The 23,672-nt window shown below is 43.1% G+C and overlaps 1 protein-coding gene across 1 annotated transcript in view; it reads left to right on the top strand.

Moving 5' to 3' along the window:
* The window catches only part of LOC130482851 (semaphorin-3D-like), a 61,105-nt gene that overhangs the window by 29,005 nt on the left and 8,428 nt on the right, over positions 1 to 23,672 (top strand). The window contains exons 3-13 of the mRNA XM_056855728.1: positions 2,319 to 2,479; positions 4,446 to 4,508; positions 6,458 to 6,577; positions 7,643 to 7,745; positions 8,116 to 8,244; positions 9,389 to 9,534; positions 10,646 to 10,760; positions 12,238 to 12,307; positions 14,024 to 14,168; positions 16,192 to 16,414; positions 20,102 to 20,190. Of these exons, the coding sequence (XP_056711706.1) occupies positions 2,319 to 2,479; positions 4,446 to 4,508; positions 6,458 to 6,577; positions 7,643 to 7,745; positions 8,116 to 8,244; positions 9,389 to 9,534; positions 10,646 to 10,760; positions 12,238 to 12,307; positions 14,024 to 14,168; positions 16,192 to 16,414; positions 20,102 to 20,190 (1,364 nt within the window). The remainder of the gene's footprint in view (positions 1 to 2,318; positions 2,480 to 4,445; positions 4,509 to 6,457; positions 6,578 to 7,642; positions 7,746 to 8,115; positions 8,245 to 9,388; positions 9,535 to 10,645; positions 10,761 to 12,237; positions 12,308 to 14,023; positions 14,169 to 16,191; positions 16,415 to 20,101; positions 20,191 to 23,672) is intronic.

Below are 23,672 nucleotides of genomic sequence, written 5' to 3' on the forward strand. Positions count from 1 at the left end.
AAAACTGGAATATTACAATTGGCCAAACAAGGTAGGTGACAAGACTCATTAAAATGAGTTGAAAGATCATTCATATATAGATTGAATAAAGCTGGGGCCAAGAGGCATCCCTGTCTGACCCCACTATCAAGGTAGACTGATTCAGTCAACTCACTGCCATAACCACAGCAGACCTGAGCTGTAAGGTCTGCATTAAGTTGCTGCATAAGCCACAGCAACCTTCTATCAACTGTAGTCTGCAGCAGCTTTTCCCAGAGACTTTTTCTAGGACTAGTGTCAAAGGCCCCTTTCAAATCAGTATTATTGATTTTGTTTTCCATTGAGAACTCTTTTCAATTGTTTCTCTTGCAAAAGAATTCTATATAACTCGAAAGCTTGCTTGCAGAGTTTTAATATATGTTAGTTCAAAGACAACTGTAATGGTTATGTCACTTGCATTCTTTCTCACACATTCAGACATGCACAATAGGGTTGCCAGGTCCCTCTTCACCACCAGCAGGAGGTTTTTGGGGTGCAGCCAGAGGAGGGCGGGATTTGGGGAGGGAAGGGACTTCAAGGCCATAGAGTCCAATTGCCAAAGCAGCCATTTTATCCAGGTGAACTGATCTCTATCAGCTGGAGATCAGTTGTAAAAGCAGGAGATCTCCATCTAGTACGTGGAGGTTGGCAACCCTAATACACAAACACTCTTTATTCCCTCTCAGTTGCTGTTGGACATCTCCCATCAGCAAGACTCTTCAAATCTATTGGACAAAAGGAAACATCTTCTATTGGCTCTATCGCCTCAGATCATCTCCAACCCAGTACATTTTGGCTCTCCACGTCTGATTGAATGGGCACAGTTGTGCAAATTCAAATTATTTTATAACAAAACTTAACTCCCAAGCCAGAAAATGTGAGAGAAAGGAGTACATGCAGGGGAGGAATTCGTGAAAATTCTTACCATGACTAAATGGTAATGGCAGTGAAATTAAATACCACAGGAGTGCTCATCCAAACCGACATTTAGTCTGTGCCTGTCATGCTGAGAAGAATTTCTCCAGAAAATAAGATAGAATCTGGTTCTTGTAGGTTATCCGGGCTGTGTGACCATGGTCTTGGTATTTTCTTTCCTGACCAAGACCACGGTCACAAATACCAAGACCACGGTCACACAGCCCGGATAACCTGCAAGAACCAATGAACTCTGACTGTGCAAGCCTTCGACAAGATAGAATCTTTTCAGCAAACAATATTAAACTACCAACCAGACCAGACTCACCCACAGACAAGGGCTGAGGGGAGCAGAAGAAAACTGAATTAGTTTCTGTATTATATGAGCAAGATAAGGACTGTTTAGCCTGGGAGACTGTTGGTGCTGTAATAATATCAGAGGGAAAGCAAGCTTGAGGACTAGTAACTACTTTGACCCCTGAACTGCATGCATCATTCTCTGACCCCAAACAATGTTCTTAATAGGTTTGGTCTAGACCTATATTTGACACTTAAGGGAAAAAGGGGTGAGGAGAGCAACATTTTAAGTGCAGACATAACACCTATTTACGATTTTGTCTTTGTTTACAAATACGGTTGCCAGGTCCCTTCACCTGCGGGAGGTTTTTGGGGCTGAGCCTAAGGAGAGCAGGGTTTGGGGTCGGAAGAGGCTTCAATGCAATAGAGTCCAATTGCCAAGTCTGCCATTTTCTACAGGTGAACTGATCTCTATCAGCTGGAGATCAGTTGTAAAGCAGGAGATCTCCAGCTACTACCTGGATGTTGGCAAGGCTATTAACAAAAGATATTTATAACGTCTTTTAATATGTCAGTACCCTTTAAGACGTGAAATGCAGAGGTAAGAGGAAAGGAAGAGAAAAGCCAGACTCCCGTTTTAACTTGGTGAGGGTGAGTAGAAATCCATTCAGGCCTTTGGAGAGTCTTCCAGTCGATTTTGCCATCAAGTCACAGCAGTCTTATGGCGATCCCTGGTGGGGTTTTCAAGGCAAGAAACGTTCAGAGGTGGTTTCCTTGGAGGTATTCGTTGGAGGTCTCCTAGCCGAATACTTGCCGGGGTTGACCCTGCTTAGCTTCTGAGATCCGAAGGAGAATGTTGGACATTTGAGCACTGCAGAGCTTGTTACCCCTCAGTGGAAGAAACAGACTAAATTATGGAACGCAAGCCTGCTTGGTTTCCATAATTTATTTAGACAGGGGAAGGGGTTGGTTTCCTGGGGACCTACCCAGAGATGGCAATAGTGGAGTACCCATCCACTTGAGTCCTTGTCCTCTTAAATCCAGGGGAAGAAACCTTCACTCCACTGTTTCTATGCTCTGTCTTGCAGATCTGCTGAGATTAAACAGTTCTCGCCAACTTCTAGACTCTGAGGATGACCTGGCATTCCAATCACTTCTTGTGGATGAGAACAGGGCATGGCTGATGGCAGGTGCTAAGAACCACATATTCTTGCTGCTCCTTGAAAGTCCCAATGAAGAACCTCTGAAGGTCAGTACCAGAGGAGGTTGCCATGTCCCCAGTAGATCATACGGAGGGGGTTGGCTGTTTTGGATTCAGTGACATGGGTCAGTTCACAATATTTGTTTGTTTGATATCCAGTAAACCATTAGCCAAATGGTTTTCAAGGCAGCTGACAGTCATCAGTAAAACAGTACAGATTACAAAAACTTACTAGCAGCAACAAACCACATAAAACATCATAACTGGATGTCCAGGGGTGGCAGCCCCACCCCCTCACCCACCTGCTTCAGAGGAGATGCCAGTGGAGGACATCCTCGCCCAAACCCTGCTGAGGTCGGCAGCTCATCCAGAGGCTGTGGGGAAGGGATAGGGTTGCCACCTTGCAGGTGAGGCTTAGAGACCTCCCAGAATTCCAAGTGGTCACCAGAGAACAGTTCTCCTGGAGAAAATGGCTGCTTTGGAAGGTAGGCTCTATGGCATTATACTTGGCTGAGGTGACTCCCGAGGCTCTACACCCAAAATTTCCAGGAATTTCCCAACCCAGTGTTGGCAACCCTAGGAAGGGGGCAAGGCCATGCCCAGAAATGTACCACTTGCAGCTTCAGAGCCTGGCACACATCTCAGAAGGGAGATGGAGCTCAGGCAGCAGGCCACACCAGGGAACAGACCAGAGAAGAAGGCAGGCAGACAGCCTCTTAAAACCTCAGAGGAGGGTAGGACAGCGCAGAAGGGAGGGCCCTGCTAGGGAGGCAGTTGGACCAGATTTCCTTCATGGGCCTGTCTCTGAAGAGAGGGCATTGGGCAAGTCTGGGGGGCAGCCCACCCCCAGAATATGCTCTATTCGTAGGTTTGCCAGGTCCCTCCTGGCAACTGATGGGAGATGTTGGGAGGCGGATACAGGGTGTATGATCTGCATCCCTGTACAATCATGTCTCTTCCAGCATGATGCAGAAATGCTGGCATCATACCGGAGGGGAACACTCTAGCACTTGCCCCAAAACATTATGGTTTCTATAGAGTTTTCAGGAGAGTGATAGAGCGTCCCCCGGTGTGATACTGGTGCTTCTGCATCACGCCAGAAGTGACATTATTACGCAGGGGCACAGGTTTCTCCCCACTTCAGCCATTTTTTCCACAGTGAGTGAATGTTTCAGTCCAAAATGAAGGGTGCAGATTGAGGCTATACAGAGTTGAGGTCAGGGTTGTTTCAGGTGACTTTGCATAATTTCTCCTGTTTCTGAGGGACTTTTTTCTTCTTGCTGCTGCCATATCTATTACAGAAAGGGAAAATGGAGAAGGGAAGGAAAAAAGAAGACTTAGGGAAAAAAGAAGACAAAGAGGAAATGAGATTGCCAGCCTTTTTCCTTTCTCTCTTGCAGTTTGGCAAAGAGATGTTCAGCAATTTAGTTTTCCCCCCAGCATATACAGTGATGGAGAAAACTTATGTTTCAATCCTCATTTGAATATATAAGTTTAGAATTGCTCATTGCCTAGGATTGATCTAACAAAATCTTGGAAAGTTATATTAAAGTTCAAACACTTTGCTGACTTTAAAATTAGCTCTGGACATCCCTAAGCAAAGTAGGCCATTGAAGGAAACTCATCAGAAAAGCAAAACCAGGACCAGCCCTGGCCAGTCTGTCAGTTAATCATTAGCCAGCACCAGACACTGGGACGTTACTGGGCAGCTGCCCATTTGTGGGGGCGGGCACCTAGGGACAGAGCAGATGGAACATGAAGGAGTCTAACTCTTGCTCCAGCCTCTGGGAGGAAGAGTATTGTTGTGAGCAAGTGGTGCTGATGTGCTTAGGGTGGGGCCCATCATTGGAGGCCATTTTGCCAGCCCCCTCTAAACCCAGAGCTGGCCTTGAGCAAAACCTAACCTCATATGTTCTCCAGAAGGTTATGCCTACTTTCTATTGTAGTGGTGACAGGGGCAATCAAAGATGCTAATATCACAGTAACAAACCCTTGGCTGTGCTATCTTTTCCAGATTTTCTGGCCGGCCCCTGTAGAGCAAACGGAGCACTGTCGATTGGCTGGGAAGAATCCTGAGGTAAAATGGGCTACATAGGTGCTTCATGCCTCAGTTCGGATATGCTGAACTGAAAAAAGCTGAAAAAGCTGTTTTGGCTTTTTGGGGGGGACGGACTGAAAAGGCAAAGCCAAGAAAAAAGGCAAATTTTTCAGATGTTTTCCAGCTTTTTCAGGTCCATTGTCTTTGTGGGGCTATAGAGGGTGGTTTTTTGAAGTACAGCCACCAAATTTGCTGTATTGCTGGTGAACTTCCTTACAATAACCCCCACATTTGGTGAAGATTGAGTCAGGAGATCCAATTTTATGGCCCCCCAAAGAGGGTACCCCATCCATCCTCCGTTGGAAATAATGGAGGAAAATTTAGGGGCCCCATAAAATTGGACTTCCTGACCCAAACTTCACCAAACTTGGGGGTTCTTGTAAGGGGAGGCACCAGTAGCTATGATGCAAATTTGGTGCCTCTACCTTAAAAATAGCCCCCCCCCCCAAGTTCTGCTAAGTTTTCCCTTTAACTAACATAGGAGGGGGGCTGTTTTTCAAGGTAGCTGCAAAATCAAATTTTCAGCGAAGCTGCAGATGCCTCTGCTTATGAGAACCCTCACATTTGGTGAAGATTGTTTCAGGAGGTCCAATTTTATGGGGGCCCCAAATGGAAGAAAACTGGGTGCCTATAAAATTGGACCCCCTGACCCAAACTTAACCAAACTCACAGGCTCTTGTAAGGAGAGGCACCTGCAGCTACACTGAAAATTTGGTGCCTCTACCTCAAAAAACAGCCCCCCAGAGCCTTGCAAAGACTCCCCAAAGGGTGCAGTGTTGCTGAACCTTTTTCCTACCATGACGAGAATGGTGGGAAAATTTGTTTCAGCTCAACTCTCTGGTCTAAAATTGCTTGATTGGAGTCAGCATCGTGTAATGGTTAAGAGCGGCGGACTCTAATCTGGATAACCAGGTTTGATTCCCCGCTCCTCCACATGAGCACGTACTCTGATCTGGAGAACCAGATTTGATTCTCCACTGCTCCACCAGCAGCCTGCTAGGTGACCTTGGCCTAGTCACAGTTCTCTTAGAACTCTCACAGCCTCTCCTACCTCACAAGGTTCCTGTTGGTGGGTGGGGGAGAGGGAAGATGATTGTAAGCCAGTTTGAGACTCCTTCCAGTAGAGAAAAGTGGAGTATAAAAACCAACTATTTTCTTCTACTATTACTGTGGCACTAGCTCTGTTAGGGTTGCCAACTCCGGATTGGGAAATTCCTGGAGATTTGGGGAGAGAGTCTGGCGAAATCAGGGGTTGGAGAGGGGCAGGACTTCAGCAGGGTATAATGCCATAGAGTCTGCCCTTCAAAGCAGTGAATTTCTCCAATGGAACTGATTTCTGTAGCCTGGAGATCAGTTGTAATCCCAGGAGATTTCCAGGCCTCACATGGAAGTTGGCAACCCTAAACACTATCTCACATTAATAGCTTGTTAACTGTAAAAACTTAGAAGGGAAGGGAATAGTTTCTGATTTAGATAAAGATAACTAATAGTCTTGAATAAAAATTGCTGAGACATAAGGTTATCCTTCCATACTTTTTCCCCTTGTTCTTTTCAAAGAGCTACCTGTGTTTATATGGTGGTGGAAAGTGCTGTTAAGTCACAGCCGGCAACTTTGTAGGATTTTCAAGGCAAGAGACATTCAGAGGTGGTTTGCCATTGCCTGCCTCTGTGTCGTAACCCTGGACTTCCTTGGCAGTCTCCCACCCAAGTACTAATTAAGGCCCACCCTGCTTAGCTTCTGAGATCTGGTGAGATCAGGCTAGCCTAGACCATCCAGGTCAGGGCAACATGGTGATTCAAGCAAGTGATTCAAGATGGGATTCTGTATGTTTGCTATATATTATTAAATCGAGATCCTGATATTAGGCTAGTGACTAACCAGAAGTGGCCAAATGAAACCTTTTTATCTTCCGTGTCTTTCTTGCTAGACGGAATGTGCGAATTTCATCCGCCTCCTGCAGCGTTTCAATAGCAGTCATGTCTTTGCCTGTGGAACAGGCTCCTACCAGCCCATGTGTGCCTTCATACAGCTCAAAGAGGGAGTGGAGGTAAGTTGCGCCCATGGGGCCAACCTTACCGAGAGGGAGTCACTTTAGGCAGTGGGTTCTAGAGGAGATGCCAGTTCTGCATCCATCACTGGGTGCCACTAAACAAACAAAAAAGAGCAAGAGATAGGTTGGTTAGGTTGACTTTTCAATTTTGTTGCGGGGGTGGGGAATGGACCAGACATGAGTAAAACATTTCCTGTATCTGCAGGGAACAGTCAGTGCACTCATTGAAACTCTAGTTAATTATTCTCTTCTCTATTTGCATAATTTATTTATTTAGAAACTCAAGTAGGGAGGACACCTGTTAAGTCTCCCAACTTGACTCAAATACCATGCTTTAATAAATGCGTCAAAGGTGACTTTAAGCCTGAGAAGTTGTCTTTTCTACAGGCAGTGAAAAAAAACCACTCTGTAAAGGTACCTAGGATGAGTAGAAAAGGCGGGAATGTAATCAGTTGTGCAGTAACGTCCAGGCCAGCAGTCTGCCATCTCTAGAAACCCCATAGTACCCTCTCCAACATATGGTTACAATCATGAAATCACTTAGTTTGGGTGAGTCTCACTGATTTTGATCAGGCTTTGCAGGTACAGATCGAAGGCCACTTTCTGATCAATGTTTTTGGCATATGAATTTCACTGCATGCCTGAAGCTTTAGTTTGACTCTGACCATCAGCATCTTCAGCCATAAGGGCAAGATAAGAAAAAGTAAATTTCTGGACAAGTGACACTGAATAGTTGTGTCATAAAATCAGAAAATCCCTGGAAGGGAGCAAACAAATCCTCTTGCCCAAGCCATGCCACAAGGCAGAACCATCCATCCAGCAGGTCTCTTACACACAATCCAGAGCACCAGCTGCCACGAGCACAATGCAGAAAGATGCTCAGAGGGGAAATCGTTTGAGCCTGAGACTGGGTTGTGGTTAAACTTTGTAGCCAGAACTGTTGAGATGCTTTTGCTTTATTGGAAGGGTGGCCTCCGTATGCAATAATGGCTTTTCTGTTTGCATTGATGTTTCTGGCACGGCTTACTCTTGGACTAAACTTTCTCCTTTGGTTTTCTGCAGAAACCAGGGGTTCCAGCTATGCAGCTGGTGACTCACTCCATCGAATCTGGGAGGGGCAAGTGCCCCTACAGCCCCCATGAGCCTTTCACAGGGCTGCTCATCGGTAAGAAGGCTGGCAAACAGAGAGCAGTGGGAGAAATCTAGACAATGCAGTGGTGGGACCATTTGAAAAATAAACCCAGTGAACATAACCAGCTTTGTTTTGCAGCAAAGGCTTCTAGAGTCTGTATCTCTGCATAAGTCAATGTAGCTGTGGCTTCTGCTGCATGACTGCATCTCCATGCCAGGAAAAACTTCATCTGTTGAATTTCTGCTGGTTAAAAGCACAGGGGGAAAAGATGGAACCCTATAGGCCTTCCTTAACCAGTATCTCTTCCCTCACTAAATTTTGCATGAGAGTGCAACAGACATCCTTAAAAATCTAAAATATGGATATAATTTTTCTGTCACTATATTCCTCTTCTGGCTATTAGATGGGGAATTTTATTCAGGTGCTTCTATTGACTTCATGGGAAGCAGCTCTGCCTTCTTCCGTACCTGGCTTGATCGGGCTGATCAGAACTACATCCGGACGGAACAGAACCAAGATAACTGGTTAAATGGTAAGGGGATTATGGTGGTGGGATAGTTTCCTGCAGTGGGGGTTGCCCTCAGATGCCAGACGACCTGTCATTGTCCTGTATGGAACTCTTCAGCTGTGACAGCAATAGGGCTGGAATCTGAACAAATTTGGCCTGGGCGTCTACCCAAAAGACTCCCGATATCAATAACTGGGTCCATTAGAATGCTTCACCACTCGCACCTCAATTATAGCTATAAATGGCTGGGAATGTGTTCTGGATTAGGACAAAACAAGGTTCATTGAGCCTTGGGAGGAGGAAACAGATTATACACTTACACACCGCACTGTAAGGAGTCTGGCTCAGTCTGTGCTAAATGACAAAAGGAACGATGATGTTTCTTAACCATTGTAGATACTCTCCTGAATGAGCTTTAATGGCTTTAGGGAACTAACCCCATCCCTGTTGGATGAAGGGGGAGGGCAGATGTGTGTCTGTGTGAAAAGGATGCTGGAAGAGAGAGAGGCTGCATCCACGCTCCAAGATCCACCTTCATTAAAATTAAGTTTACAGTCCTTTTTGTTACAAAGGTGTACAAACACACTGTGACTGATCTAAAAGATCATAGTAAGCCAGGTTTGGGAAAGACTGCAGTGCTTTCTCACACACACTCTGGGATAATGTGGGGTGACAGATCTGCTGTATTGTAGGAGTCCCTCTTTGCCTCTACTGTCACTCTATTTCTACAATTGTAATTAAAGCAAATACTCTAAAAAGGCCTTAAGTGTCCAGCGTTCTCTCCTCCACTCCAGCAAAAACAAACTCATCTTTATAAGGAAACTACACCAGACACTCATTCCTCCATGTAGCCTAGAACTGTATCTTATTATTGCTCCTGGCTTCTCTAAGTGCAAGTAGCAGATCCCGCAAAATGATCAGCTCTTTTTCAAGCCAACAACAGTCCACAATATTCCCATCTCTTTTGTGTAGCAGCACCATTAGAACAACCTATGCTTTTTATTATCAAGACCATTGGAAGGGGGGTAAAAGGCTCTGAATAATTTGTTCTGCCAACATGTTGATTTGTGCCCAAATGAATGATTTTACTATTACGGCAATAGCCAGACAAACTACAAACCTTATCAGTTAAAATCGATTACAATTGTGCCCAAATTTCCCTTCACAGAACCTGTGTTTATCAGTGCCTTTGCCATTCCTGACACTTACAACAAGGATGATGACAAAGTGTACTTCTTTTTTCGGGAAACTGCTGTAGAAGCTGGACAGTGGGAGAGAAGACGTGTCCATGCCCGTGTGGCTCGTGTCTGCAAGGTCAGCTGTAGAGGTCTCTTGAAGGAGCCAACTCCAGCTCTGCTTGGCCCATAGGAACTGCTGGCAAAACTGCTCTGAATATTTCGCCTTGGCATCTGCCAAGACTTTGCTATAAACAGCGTGGCACTTATCTAGGATTTGCAGATGAGAGGTTGACAGTAAAAGCCTATGGCGACAGTCCATTAAAAGGTGTCATGTTTACTTTCTCTGTGGTTTCCTGTTCAGGTTAAGTTCTGTCTTTCTCTGTCTTAGAACACTGGGGCCCTCAGAAATGAGCAGTTATTCCCAAGACACAGGAACAGTTGGCATATTCTGACTGTGAAATTATTCTTTTATAGTGTGAACTGACAACCCATCTGAGGTTACGATCCGATGCATATTTGGGAATGTGTCCATTTGAACTCATTGGAGTTTACATCTAAATAAATATACATGGAAACGTGACTTCGTGAAAAAAGATGAACGTTGCTGGGGTAGTGGTGGACTAGGATCTTAGCGATCCAGGTTCGAATCCCTGCTCTGCTACCGAAGCTTGCCGTGTGACCTTGGGCCAGTCATATACTCACAGCCAAACCTATTCAACAGCCTAACGGGCGTTATGAGGATAAAACTGAGGAGATGAGAATGGCATAAGCCACTTTATGTCACTATTGGGGAGAAAGGTGGTGTATAAATAAAATAAATTAATCTGCCCTTTCCCAAAGCACTTCTCAAAAATAATCCGCAGTCCTGACCTTCTTAAAGGATGTTAATGCTTCACCAGAAGTGCTGTTTCTAAGGTCAAGAGTCAATGTGATTGTTTAGTTTGTGTTGTACTAGGACCGGGGGAGACCTAGGTTCAAATCCCTGCTCAGCTGTGACGCTCACTCAGTAACACTGGGCCTGTTACTCTCCCCTAACCTTCCTCACAGGGTTGTTGTGAGGATGAAAATATGGAGGAATCATGCCTAAAGTCCTTGGAGGAAGGATGGAATAAAAATGTAGTAGGTAGATAAACCTGGATTGGTAGAGAACCTGTTGTGACCATTACAGAATTGCTTTCAGTCAGAGCTCTACCCAAAGAAGCCATGATGGACATTGAGATGTCTTCTTATTCCTTTGTGGTTGGCAGAATGATGTTGGTGGAAAGTACAGCCTCATCAACCGTTGGAGTACATTCCTAAAAGCCCGTCTGGTTTGTTCAATCCCAGGTCTGCAGGGCACAGAAACTCACTTTGATCAACTGGGTAAGTTTGCATTGTTTCATATCCCTTGCTGGGGCACTCCAGCCCTTTGACTACAGCCTATAATCTCGCCATCATAACTAGGACTGTGCAGATTCTCTGATTGTGCTGCACAAGAGTGGTAATTGGCTCAAAATTCAGCAACATTTAATAAAAGCAACCTGTAACTTTTATAAAGGAAGTCAATTACGAGCTTGGTAGATCACCATGAAAGCAGTGCTTGGTCAAATAGTGGCAGCAGGAGGCTGAGCAAGATTCACAGTGGTAAGGAGGATGTGGGGTGTTAGACCCCTGCAGAGCTTCTTCTTCTTCACACACATACACACACATATTTTTTTATTATTTTCATAGAAGATGGATTACACTGATTCAATGTTACAACAAAAAAGAAAAATAATAATGCTCATTTTACCCATTACCTCCATTTTATAACCCTCCATCCCCCATCACCCCCCTTCACCGCGATCGACTCCCGTTGCTTAATCTCTTAGATTTATACTTTAACTTATCTTACCCTATACTTATTTGTTTTACTTACAGCCCCTTCATCATTATTGCAAAATCTACCTTTGCTATTTTTGCCCAATATATAAATATTTTTGCCATTGATACTTAAATATTTCTATATCTTTTCCTTTCAAACTATTTGTAATTTTATCCATTTGTATATAGTATAATTTTATCCATTTGTATATAGTAAAGAATAGTAAAGAAAGAGGTGGCTTGATACTCCCGGATCTAAGATACTATTATGAAGCAGCCTGCTTTAGTTGGTTAAGGGATTGGATTATGTTAGAAAATTCCAGATTGTTGGATTTGGAGGGTGCTAATTTAAGAATGGGTAGCACTCATTCTTTTGGTATGATAAAGATAAAATAAAGATTTTAATCACCATATTATAAGAGCTAGTCTACTACAAGTGTGGAAAAGATATAAAAAAGGTTTTGAATTTAAAACACCGGGCTGGCTATGTCCTCTAGAAGCGATTACAAGAAGAAAACCAAACATGGATCAAGATAGCAAGACATATAGGGAATATATACAAAAAGATAAAGAACAATGGAAACTAAAAAATAAGGAAGAATGGAATAACGAACCCTGCAGAGCTTCTTACCCCTCAATGGAAGAAACAGAATAAATTATGCAAAGTAAATTTGCTTAGTTTGCACAATTTATGTAGGTTGCAGAATTCCATTTCTCTTAATACACCATTTTAATTTTTGCAGTGCAGCAGATGTATTGATCTGATTGTAACCTTGCAATTGGCCTGTTCTCCATTCCCCACCCCCTAGCTTTACCTAAATAGCTGATGTTGACAAACCTGCATAGCTGGTGATGCTGGATCTGGAGCTTTCAGTCAAAGGGCACATGGATGGGTGAAAAAAATATTCTGATAAGTGGTCTCCCTTCCTGAGGAGCTAAGCATCCCTGATTGTCCTAGCTGTCTGGGCTGATCCTCTTTGTTTTTTAACCCCTGCAGAAGATGTCTTCCTCCTTCACACTCGCAATTTGCAGAACCCTCTTGTTTATGGCCTTTTCACGGTGTCCAGGTTAGTAGAAATATGAGCAACACACACACGGAAGGAAATTAGATCATTGCTTTTGCATCCGTCTGTTGGGCTTATATATGGCTGAGGACAACATGTCACTTCACAGAGTGTGCTTGTGCTTCACTTACAGGTAGACTGTACAGTGGCCACATGCAGTCAGTACTGCATGTACTGTCAGTACTGTGGTACTGACTGGAAGATCTGAAGAGTGGTCCAGTACAATTGCTCTGTGCAATTGAACAGGTTTGGTGAAAGAGAAAAAAAAGGACATTGGGGAGTTACCATATATACTCGAGTATAAGCCGAGTTTTTCAGCCATGATTTTAGGCTTAAAAAACCCACCTCGGCTTATACTCGGGTCAGCGGCGTGGCGCAGTTTTTCGCGGCGGTTTCTCCCCACCCCCCACCCCACTGCGCCTTCTGCTGGGCGGCGGCGGCTTCTCCCACCCCCACCCGACCGCACCTTCTGCTGGGCGGCAGCGGTTTCTTCCCCCCCACCGCGCTGTTCCACCTTTCCCTGCGGCCCCGTCTGGCTGGCCAGCCCGGGGGCCAGGGAACGTCACGGCCGCTGCGGTGCCTTGTCGGCCGAGCGGGGCCCGCCCGGGCCGGTCCTCCCGCTCGCCTGCTGACGAGCGGGCCTGTTGGTGGTTGCGGAGGCCTCTGGCGCACACCCCCAGCTGGCTGCCCTTCGCCGCCTCTCCCGGTGAGTGGGGGTTCAAGGGCTCTTCCCCCTCCCCGGCACTGGGGTCAGGGTGAGTCTTGAGGGCCCGGGAGCCCGGGTGGGAGGGCAACCCGGGACAGGGGCGAGATTGTCCTCCCGCTCTAAAATGGCGTTCGCCATTTTAGAGTGCTGCATTTCCTACCCTCGGCTTATACTCGGGTCAATAAGTTTCCCCCTTTTCTGTGGTCAAATTAGGTTCCTTGGCTTATATTCGGGTCGGCTTATACTCGAGTCTATACGGTAAATTTCTGTGCAGTTAAGCATATGGGGCTAATAAGGATCCAGGTAGGCTGTTTCTTACGGGGGGTGGGGGTGGGGAGATAAAAATTATTAGAAAATGACATTGAATGCGGCCCTCCTCGTCTGTCATTTTCTCTTCCTTCCTTTTGGTCAGAAAAAGCATTAATAAGGGACAGAGTTTTTTTTGTGCTGGTTGACCAGCTTCTGGCAGCAGGAGATTGTTGATTTGTTTTTAACGGTGGCAAGATCATCAAAGCCTTTGGGGATCAAGATCTATGAATAAAAATGAATTGAGGCTTCTCTCTGCACATCCAGTCTCTCTTCTAACCTTTCTGAAAGTTACTGTTTTACATTCACTTAAGATACACAGTACATGTCCTTTGGGCTGATTCATTGATCTATAGCAGTGGTTCCCAACCTTTTTTTGACCAGGGATCACTAGGACTTTTTTGTTCGGTGCAGGGACCCCAAGGTTCAAAATAAAAATTCCGAGAATTTGAAAATAAACTTTAATCATAACTGTTAGTTAAACTTCGAATAATATTTGAATATATATATATATTATAATAGAGAACTTTTAATTGAAAATATTAATTTATTATGGGTTTATAACTTTGTTTCGCGGACCTTAATTTAGTTCTCGTGGACCCCTGGGGATCCACGGACCCCTGGTTGGGAACCAGTGATCTATAGCTTCAGTAGAGGATGGTTTTGGAGTTTGCCTGTCAGTTTACCCCTGTCCTTTTCTCTCCTAGTGGCATTTTTAGTGGCTCTGCTGTGTGTGTTTATTCCCTGGCAGCCATTCGGGCTGCTTTCAATGGGCCCTTTGCACATAAGGAAGGTTTGGACTACCAGTGGGTGGAATACAAGGGAAGGATCCCCTACCCTCGTCCCGGAACAGTAAGTATGTCAAACGGAAAGTCCAAAGCCTTGGTTCACCTTTTCTCTGTCTGCTGCACAAACACTTAGACAATGGTATATAGTTAATGTAGCCCACAATTCAGCCATACTGTGAATGTGACATGACAATTCCTTATAATACCAGGAGGGAGCCCAGGAGGAATTTCTGGAGGGATTAACAGTTTGCAAATTTACACAGTTTTATATTGGCCTGCCTACCAAGGGAGTCCCTGAAGTCTGTAGAGACTCCAACCTTGTCTGGCGGTGGCCCATTAGTGCTGCTTTTGTGATCGACACAGGGATCAGCCACTTTACTATTAGACATAGATATGATTAAGTACAGATAAAACTAAAGAAGTGTCAGAGACATAGCAAAAGGGCCATGGCTCAGAGGTAGAGCATCTGCTCAGCATGCAGAAGGTCACAGGTTCAATCCCTGGCATCTCAAGCTAAAAGGGGGATGTGAACGACATCTACCCTGAGAGACTGGAGAGCCACTGCCAGTCCGAGTACACAATACTGACCTTGGTGGACCAAGGGTCTGATTCAGTACAAGGCAGCTTCATGTATTCAAACATGAAAAGGGATTTTGAGTAGCAGGCTCTTGACTAGTGTGCTGCTGCTTTGCTAGAGTAGTATGAGCCAAGAGGTACACCCCAGCATTGTATTTTATTTATTTGTTAGATTTATAACCCGTCCTCCCCAGCCAAGGCCAGGCTCAGTGTTAGGGATTCAGTGCGAGTTCCATTTCTGTCAGGGCAGTTAAAGGGTTAACTTGTTTACATCAATAGTTAGTCTCAAGGTGATGATGCAAAAGACAGATGTAAACAAGTCTTGACTATTGTGTGCTTGACCAGAATTCTTTCATAACTGCAATCACGATTCATTGGGGCCTCTAAACAAACCCCAATACTCAGGGCAGGTAACAACATATATACCCAGTCAGCATTGTCAACAACATTGTACCCAGTCAACAACATTGTACCCAGTCAGAACCCCCTGAGAGGATTCTGGATGTACTTCATAGGTTACATTCCATGAGTTGGATCCATAAGAACATAAGAAAGACCTTGCTGAATCAGACCAAGGTCCATCTAGTCCAGCAGTCTGTTCACACAGTGGCCAACCATGTGCCTCTAGAAAGCCCACAAACAAGACAGCTGCAGCAGCATTGTCCTGCCTGTGTTCCACATCACCTAATATAGTAGGCATGCTCCTCTGATCCTGGAGAAAATAGGTATGCATCATGACTAGTATCTGTTTTAACTAGTATCCAAAGTACCACAAATGGAATTTTGCCTTCAGAACAGAGCTTCCCCTCCTCCTTCCTCTTCCTGAAGCCCACAACACCATCTGAAACACTGACTCTAGGGATCAGGGAACCTCCAGGAAGAGCACTGTGTATAATGTCAAGCTCTGCAGCAAGAGTGGGGAATTGGCAAAATTGCCCCCTGACCCCTTCCTTCACTAACAGAAATTATTTCCCACCGGTGAAAAACAAGTATTAGATCCACCCCAATGTAAGGACATTGTAAAAGACCCTGAATGCTTCCCTCAGGTTCCTCATACAGGGAACCTGCAAACATTCACCATTCCCTGTGTGACATTGTTCCCATGAGCAGCAAGCTGTTCCCTCATTCTCCCTTTCTGAAATGACCTGCTGGAATCCTGGCTCCTCTCTGTATGCAGAAGAACAGAACCACTTTTGTATACTAAAGATTTATCAGATTCAACATATCACAATTTAAGCAGCATGTTCCAAGTAGATGCTGCCGGCCTGTTACTGCAGTTGGAGCAAACTGTGAGATACTGGTATCTCAGAGAAAACTAAAGGCACAAGAGAGGTTAGTACTGTGTTGTATTTTAAGTTTGTGCCTTATGCGTCCAATAGGCAACAGCATATAAAACCTAGGCCACAAACTGATTAGTTTTGGCATCTGGCTACTACAGGATTACAGGACTACTTCTCGTGGAATTTGAATGTTCACACTCTACATTTTTCAAAATCTTCATTCTCTGTCAGTGTCCCAGTGCAACATATGACCCACTCCTCCAGTCAACAAAGGACTTTCCTGATGAAGTGATCAGCTTCATGCGTACCCATCACCTGATGTGGGATCCTATCTATCCACTCCACTGGAAACCTGTCCTGATGAGAGTCAATGTGCCCTTCCAGATCAAGCAGCTCTTGGTGGACAGGGTGCAGACAACGGCTGGACATGTTGATGTCCTCTTCCTTGGAACAGGTAGAGGGGTCCGAGGCAATGAGGCTTCACAGTTTTTGTTACATGCTGCATTTAAAAAAATACTCCACTATTTTCAGATTCTGCTTTCCATCTCAGCAAACAAAAGGCGGCGATGATAGGGATACTGAACCACTACTTTGATGGTAGGCCAAAAGTAGTAGTTGGCCCGGTTAGGAAGAACACAAGAGTTGCCTCAGCTGAAAGGCTTAAAAAATTGTTTTTAGCACTATTTAGATCTGGCAAAATTTTTGCTTTAAACAGCCCCTGATGTTCCTCTAGGAACCCTGACAGCTTGTTTCCTAGAAGCTACCTAATAAGTTGCTATTGAAAGCCAGTGTAGTATAAGGACTAGAGTGCTGGACTAGGACCTGGCTTCCAATATATACTCAGCCATTACGCTTACTCTCTCTCAGCCTAAACCACTTCCAGGCTCTGAGCCTGGCTTTGGCTAGGAAGAGCAGGGTAACAAATGGAAATAATAAGTAAGTAAGTAAGTAAGTAAATAAATAAATAGGGGGTGATGATGATGATGATGATAAGAGTGTGTGAAATCCTGCATACCACCCCAGCTCCTTAGAGGAAGAGTCAGATAAACATGTAAAAAATGTATAGCTATTGCATTGTGCTTAGGGTTGGCCAGGTCCCTTTTCACCAGTGGCAGGAGGTTTTGGGGGGCGGATCCTAAGGAGGGCGGGGTTTGTGGAGGGGAGGGACTTCAATGCCATAGAATCCAATTGCCAAAGCGGCCATTTTTCTCCAGGTGAACTGATGTCTATTGGCTGGAGATCAGTCATAATAGCAGATCTCCTGCTACTACCTGGAGGTTGGGAACCCTAATTGTGCTCCAAGGGAAAGTGATATTGGGGCTCAGTGGAGTCTAAGGGTTATATGCTGAAGTAGAGAGATTTGGGGCACCTTCTACTGGATAAACTCTGTGCTATACATACAAGGAAGGAATGCCCACTGAACTCAGTGGGGCCCTGCTTTTAAGTTAACTTTGTTTTAGGAATGGGCTGGAAGAAGGGAGAGTTTGCTTATCTTTATGACAGTGTTTCAGTTGGCAGTGCATTGGTATACTGGGATTTAGGGCGTAGCTAGACTTGATGTAGGAATGATCCAATTTGGTTCATACTGAAACCCTATAAATTGGTAATGGCGGCAGGGGGGTTAAAGTATAACATGGGCAGATCAGTGGATGGGAAGATTACTTTATAACTGAAGCATGTATCCAGCTATTAAAATCAGTTTCTCTATAGAGAATTTCAGATCCTGAATTCAAAATATAAATACAAAATTATATCTACAAAATGTACAGCAGGTTTCCATTTGGATAGGGGTCACTGGCAATATCAGCTCAGTGCTTTGCAGCTATCAAAACAGTGTTAGCAACTCTTAGAACAAAAATAAAACGTAGCAAAGAAAAATATAATAGTGCTGCATAAATATCCCTCGTGAGTCCACATTTTGGTCTCAGCATGCAGAACTTCCAACCATCCCCTCTAAGGAAAGAGATATCACAGCAGGAAAATGTGTGGAAAGGAACAACAAGGTTATGCTTATGGAATAACTTCTACATAAGGCTGTTCCACATAGGAAAAAATTACAGAGATGTTTGTTCAGCAGCGTCGGACTCCTGAACTGTTAAAGTGTTTGTACTGTTTTTTTTAGAATTTCTTGTTCATGATCTAGAGCAGTGGTTCCCAAAGTGGGCAGTACCACCCCCTGGGGATGCGGTGGGATTACCTAGCGGGGCACTAAAAGGCATGAGACAGCAAGGTAGACTTCCTCTGAATGTGGAGGATCCTCTTAAGTGTTTTGATTTAATAGTTCTTGATAACCTTTTCTCCTTTCCGTGTGAATGTATTGAGACATGTATTGAAGAAGTCTGCTGCAGTACAAGACAGCTCTGTGTGTATTGAGTCAGTGGGGGAAAAGTCATGGTAAATGATAACGGAGACTGGATAGAACCGCTGTGCATTTGTGCTTCTGACTATCCGATAAGCACAGAATGGTGACGTGTTATGTCTTAGCCTGGAATTGTGATAAAAGTTCATTCCCCAGTACAATCGGGGCTCAGTGTTTTATGCTTGTTAAGGCAGCTGAGCTGCAGCTGCAAATAAAACGGTTTTCTTGACTACGGTCTCTCTCCTCCACGGACCTCCGTATTGCCGTAACAGGCAAGAGGGCAGCGGGGGGGGGGGGGGCTTCAACTGTGTCGTTCACTAATTTACAATAGATCAAGCTATGGCACCAGGTTGGCAAATTTGGTGGAAACTATCAGAATTTTTTTTCCAGACTTTGAAGAGCTGGTGCCACCGGATCAAGTTTATCAGTTTGGTTGAATAAATTTCAACTAATTTTTTTAAATTTGATTTTGAATAGATGTGCAATTAATTGTTACTGTTTTGAAATTTTATTGTTATTATCTTCTTTAGTGAGTCATGCAAACCCCTATTTTGAATAGTGCTTTTTATAGAGTAGGGTAGGGGGTGCTGGGATTGAGTTTGTGGAACCAAGGGGGCAGTGGCCTGAAAAGTTTGGGAACCACTAGGATGAGAGGCTATAGATACCCAGAACTTCAGTAGTTGTTTTAGTCATGAGAAACGTCTTAATTACAAACCTATATCTAGTTGATAGGAGTTAAGGAGGCAGACCTGAGGCCAGGTTGGGATGGGGAGGGGAGGGGAGATAGCAGCAAAACTGTTTTGCTCCTGTGAATTGTGTTTGTGTTCCAGGGTAAGGGAAAGGCTGCCAGAGCAGTTCCCTAAGCTGCAGTTGCCACCCCACCCACCCTCTCTGCCTTAGCTTAACAGAACGCAAGGTGGGCAGTTGCAGAGCATGTCGATCAACACCATCTGCAGCACCGTGTGAAACAGCCAGCTGGAGTTGAACTCAACAACCTGGCCCCTTAGTGCTTATGTAGGGATTACACAATCCACACATGTGAACTAAATGAAAATAACCCTGTTGTCACTGCCTTGTATTAATAAAACTCTGGAAACAAGCCCAAACTTCTGAATTTTACAAACACATATATTGTGGCAACTGGCCCCAAGGCCTAAGAGGCATCCAGGCAGTTCTTGATTTTTTTGGCAGGCCTATTCCTAGTAGTGTTTTGGCACAACAGACCTTTTGCCTAGCAGCAAACAGAATGGGAATCAACGTTGTTCCCATCTGCTTTATCCAGTTTGCCCGACCCTTGCCAACCACTCCATTTGGAAGCATCTTTCGGAGCAGCTCCTGAAAACAGCCAACTCTAGTGGGCCATTAGCATCCATCAGTCAAAGCTGAGTGCTGTTTCATCTAGACCTCAGATCAAGCACTGTCCCACAGAATTATAGAAAGAGAGGAAAAGCCAGTGTTATTGCTGGGTTTCAAATCGGCAGACATATATGCTTTAAAAAAGAATGCAAAGACCCAGCAACATGTATGAACCAGAACATGGAGTGTCATGCTCAAAAGGTTTTTATGCCTCTGCTGCAGTGAAAAACTGATCCATAGGAGATCGACATATTCTTTTGGCAACTATTTTGTATACCAAGCGGTGTTTGACAGCAGCATCTTTTAGAGATGATTTACTGGATTGCGGAGATATATGGCTTTCACACACCTTGAAAACAATAATGTCCAGTTGGAAGTGATATAGTCTCTTTCTCCTGACATGTCCTTACCTTTTGCTTCCCACAGATGAAGGCAAAGTGCTGAAGGTGGGCGTTGTCAGCATGAGAGGCCAAGACCCCCAGGAGATTAGTCTAGAAGAGATCAGATTTTCAAAGGTACGTTACATGTCTGCTTCACCTTTTTGTGGCTATGTTTCCATTGAGGAAACCTCACTGACAAATTATGTCTGTTTAAAATAGCTGCCTCATCTCTTGGCTCACGTGCTGCAATATTCATTTGTCAGGATGCTGTTCAACTCGCAGCAGATCCTTCCCCAGCTGGAATCTTGCTGAAGGGAAATAAGTCCACAATCTTCCCTGAAAGCCAAGCTTGTCAGCTAGGTGCCACAGGGCGCAGTCCTGTCCCCCATGCCGTTCAATCTCTCTCTTTTTTTTTAATAAGATTTTTATTTATATAGTTGGAGGGGTACAGGGGGGGAAAGGGAGGGGTAAAACGTTATATTTATAAAAACAGTTCAACATTATAAAATAAACTCAGTTGTAAACAACAAAAAATTATTGGTCATTTGCGATATATTATAAAACATTTTCTGCGTTAAAAATAATTGCAAAATATCGTTCAGTTATTCTACTTGTGTCATATTAATGTTCTATTATGTGAAAATCCGGAATTTACTTAACAGTTAGTTAAAACATATAAAATAAAACTTAGCCTATTATAAAAGGTTAAGCCAGCATACTTGGTTCAATTAGTTGCAATTCATGTAAGTATAGAATGACGCCCACTTATCATCAAATTGCTCTGTAGATTCACTAAACTTTAAATTTAACTCGAAAGTCATCTTAGCCATACTGGCATATTCCAACAGTTTTTCTTTCCAGTCTTCTGTTTCGGGTATATGAGTTTGTTTCCAGGTTCTTGCCAGAACTATTCTGGTTGCAGTTGTAGCATATTTGAAAACGTCCTGGAATTTTAAAGGCAGGTTTGGTGGCACTATACTAAGTAAGTAAAATTTAGAATCAAATGTTATCTTGGTATCTAACATCAGCTGGAGTTCACTATGAATTTTTTTCCAATATATTTGTAATTTTGGACATGTCCACCAAACATGGAAGTAGGAGCCATCCGTGTCTTGACATTTCCAGCAGGCGCCTCTTTTTCCGGAAGTGGTCATCTGGGAAAGCATATTGGGAGTAAAATACCATCTATAAAATGTCTTATACCAATTTTCTTTCACTTCTTGGCACACAGTATATTTCATTTCAGAAGTGCAGAGTTTTCCCCATAAATCCATATTGATCATTTCTCCAAAGTTTTGCATCCATTTTATCATATTGATTTTCACTTCTTCTTCTGTATCATATTTCAAAAGAAGCTTATAAATTTTTCCTAATAAGTGAGAGTCATTTTTGGATATTGTTTGCTCAAATTCTGTTAGTTCACGGAATGGCCGGGGGTATAAGCAGTCTTTACAACAAGAAATTAACTGAAGACTAATTTTAAGACAATAATGTTATTGACAATTCCTATATCATGGTAATGTTTTGAACCTTTAAGGGAAAAAAAGAACTATTATTGATTTTTTACATACAACTTAACCACTTTTATTTTATTTTTTAAAATATATATTTACTGACTGCATCTAAGACAAATAATCCAATTAACTTCATTTTTTAAGCCATACAAATGAATTATATGAACTGATTTAGCCAATTGATTTCATAAAAAAGAAAATAACTGTTGGATTTAAATATATCTCTCTTATATTATGTGGGTGGGAGAGTGAAGAGAACAATTATAATTTCAAATGTATGTAATTTGAACTATCCTTGTAGGGTTTTTTTATTATTATGAGGAAAAGATTCACCAGCTTTGCTCACAGACAGTCCCAGAAACTGAAAGGCAAACAACAAAAAAAGTTCCTAGAAGAGTTTGCGGTTTCTGAAGAAGAACAACAAGAGGTTGATGTGACAAAATTTAAACCTACATCAGAGACTGCACAGGATAAAAAGAATAAAAGTTTGGTCATGGCCAAAGAAAGTCAGGACTTCTTTCTACGTACCCAGGAGATGATACTGGATATGAAAACTTCTCTACAGAAATCAATACAAGATTCAGAGCAGAAGGTGCTCCAAAGTATTGCAAAGGTTGAAGAAAAACTTGAACTTAACTCACAAGAAATCATCAAAATCAAACAGAAGCAAGACGACATAGAGACTTCAGTAACACAACATACTACAGAGCTTCTGGAACAATCCAAAATAATTCAAGATCTCTCAACTAAAGCTGATGCACATGAAGTAAAGTTCAGAGATAAACATATTAAATTTCGCGGGATTCCTGAACGTTTTGGAAAAGATAGCCTGGAGTCAGATATCAGGACATTACTTCATGATAACTACGATTTTGATGATGAAGACACCCTTTTGGAATTTTGCTACAGAATAAACTCATCTTATGCTACTAAGTATAACAAACCAAGAAATATATTGGTGAGATTTGTTCACAAAAGAACCAGAGACTTGTTGCTCAGGACACAAAGAGATGACCCATTGATCTGGGAAGGGAGTTCAATACAGATCCTATCTGATCTTCCGGGAAGCGTTCTAACTAAAAGAAAAGAGTACAATGAGTTAAAGCTAGAATTGGTCAAGCGACAAATCAGGTTTCGTTGGCTTATTCCATACTCTTTAGAGATCTCACTGCCACAAGGGAAAAGAACAATTCATAACCAACTTCAAGCTAAAGATTTACTTGAAGAATTAAAATTATCCGAAGACTCTACCCCAAAAGACTCTGGAGACACCCCGAAAGCAGGTCCTAGCACGTTTCAACTGACCCAAAAAGACAAAAAGAAACCACTTGAAAAACGAGAACTTAGAAAACATAAGAAGATTTCCGAAGGTGACAAATTAGACCAAGCAGCAGTATTGTAGATTTGAACCTCAATTTCACCATAAACCATTTACAGATTGTATCTTTGAATATCAACGGTCTTAACTCCCCTAATAAAAGAGAGTTTTCCACAGTTTAAAAAAGCAAAAGAAAGACATTGTCTGTCTTCAAGAAACCCATATTAAAAAAGAACATGAAAAAATCTTACAGACAAACCACCTTGGAATTCCCTATCTTGCATCGGCTTTAGTGAAGAAGAGAGGCCTGGCTATCTACATTAACGAGAAAATTCTGACAGTTAAGACCCATATAGCAGACCCAGATGGACGCTATCAAATCTTGATCCTTCATGGAACAGATGGAATTTGTTTCACAATAGCACACATCTATGCTCCGAATAATGCCAAAGAAACCTTTTATGAAACATTGTTTAAGAATCTTGCAGAATGTCATCAAGGAGAAATTATAATTTTAGGAGATTTCTATGCAGTTGTAAACCCAATGATTGACAAGACTCACAACAATACATCTGGAAAACTGCCAAAGAATGTTTTCAAATTAATGAAAGAATTCAACTTAATTGATATATGGAGAATGAAGAATCCAAGAATAAAAGACTTCACTTTTTATTCAAATCGCCACGGATCACACTCTAGAATTGACATGTGCTGGACTTCTAGATCAATGATGACAAGTGTGGAAAGGATACAGATTGCACCTAGAATATTATCAGATCATAATC

Source organism: Euleptes europaea, chromosome 1 (genome assembly GCF_029931775.1).
Source record: "Euleptes europaea isolate rEulEur1 chromosome 1, rEulEur1.hap1, whole genome shotgun sequence".
In the NCBI taxonomy this organism is placed as follows: Eukaryota; Metazoa; Chordata; class Lepidosauria; order Squamata; family Sphaerodactylidae; genus Euleptes; species Euleptes europaea.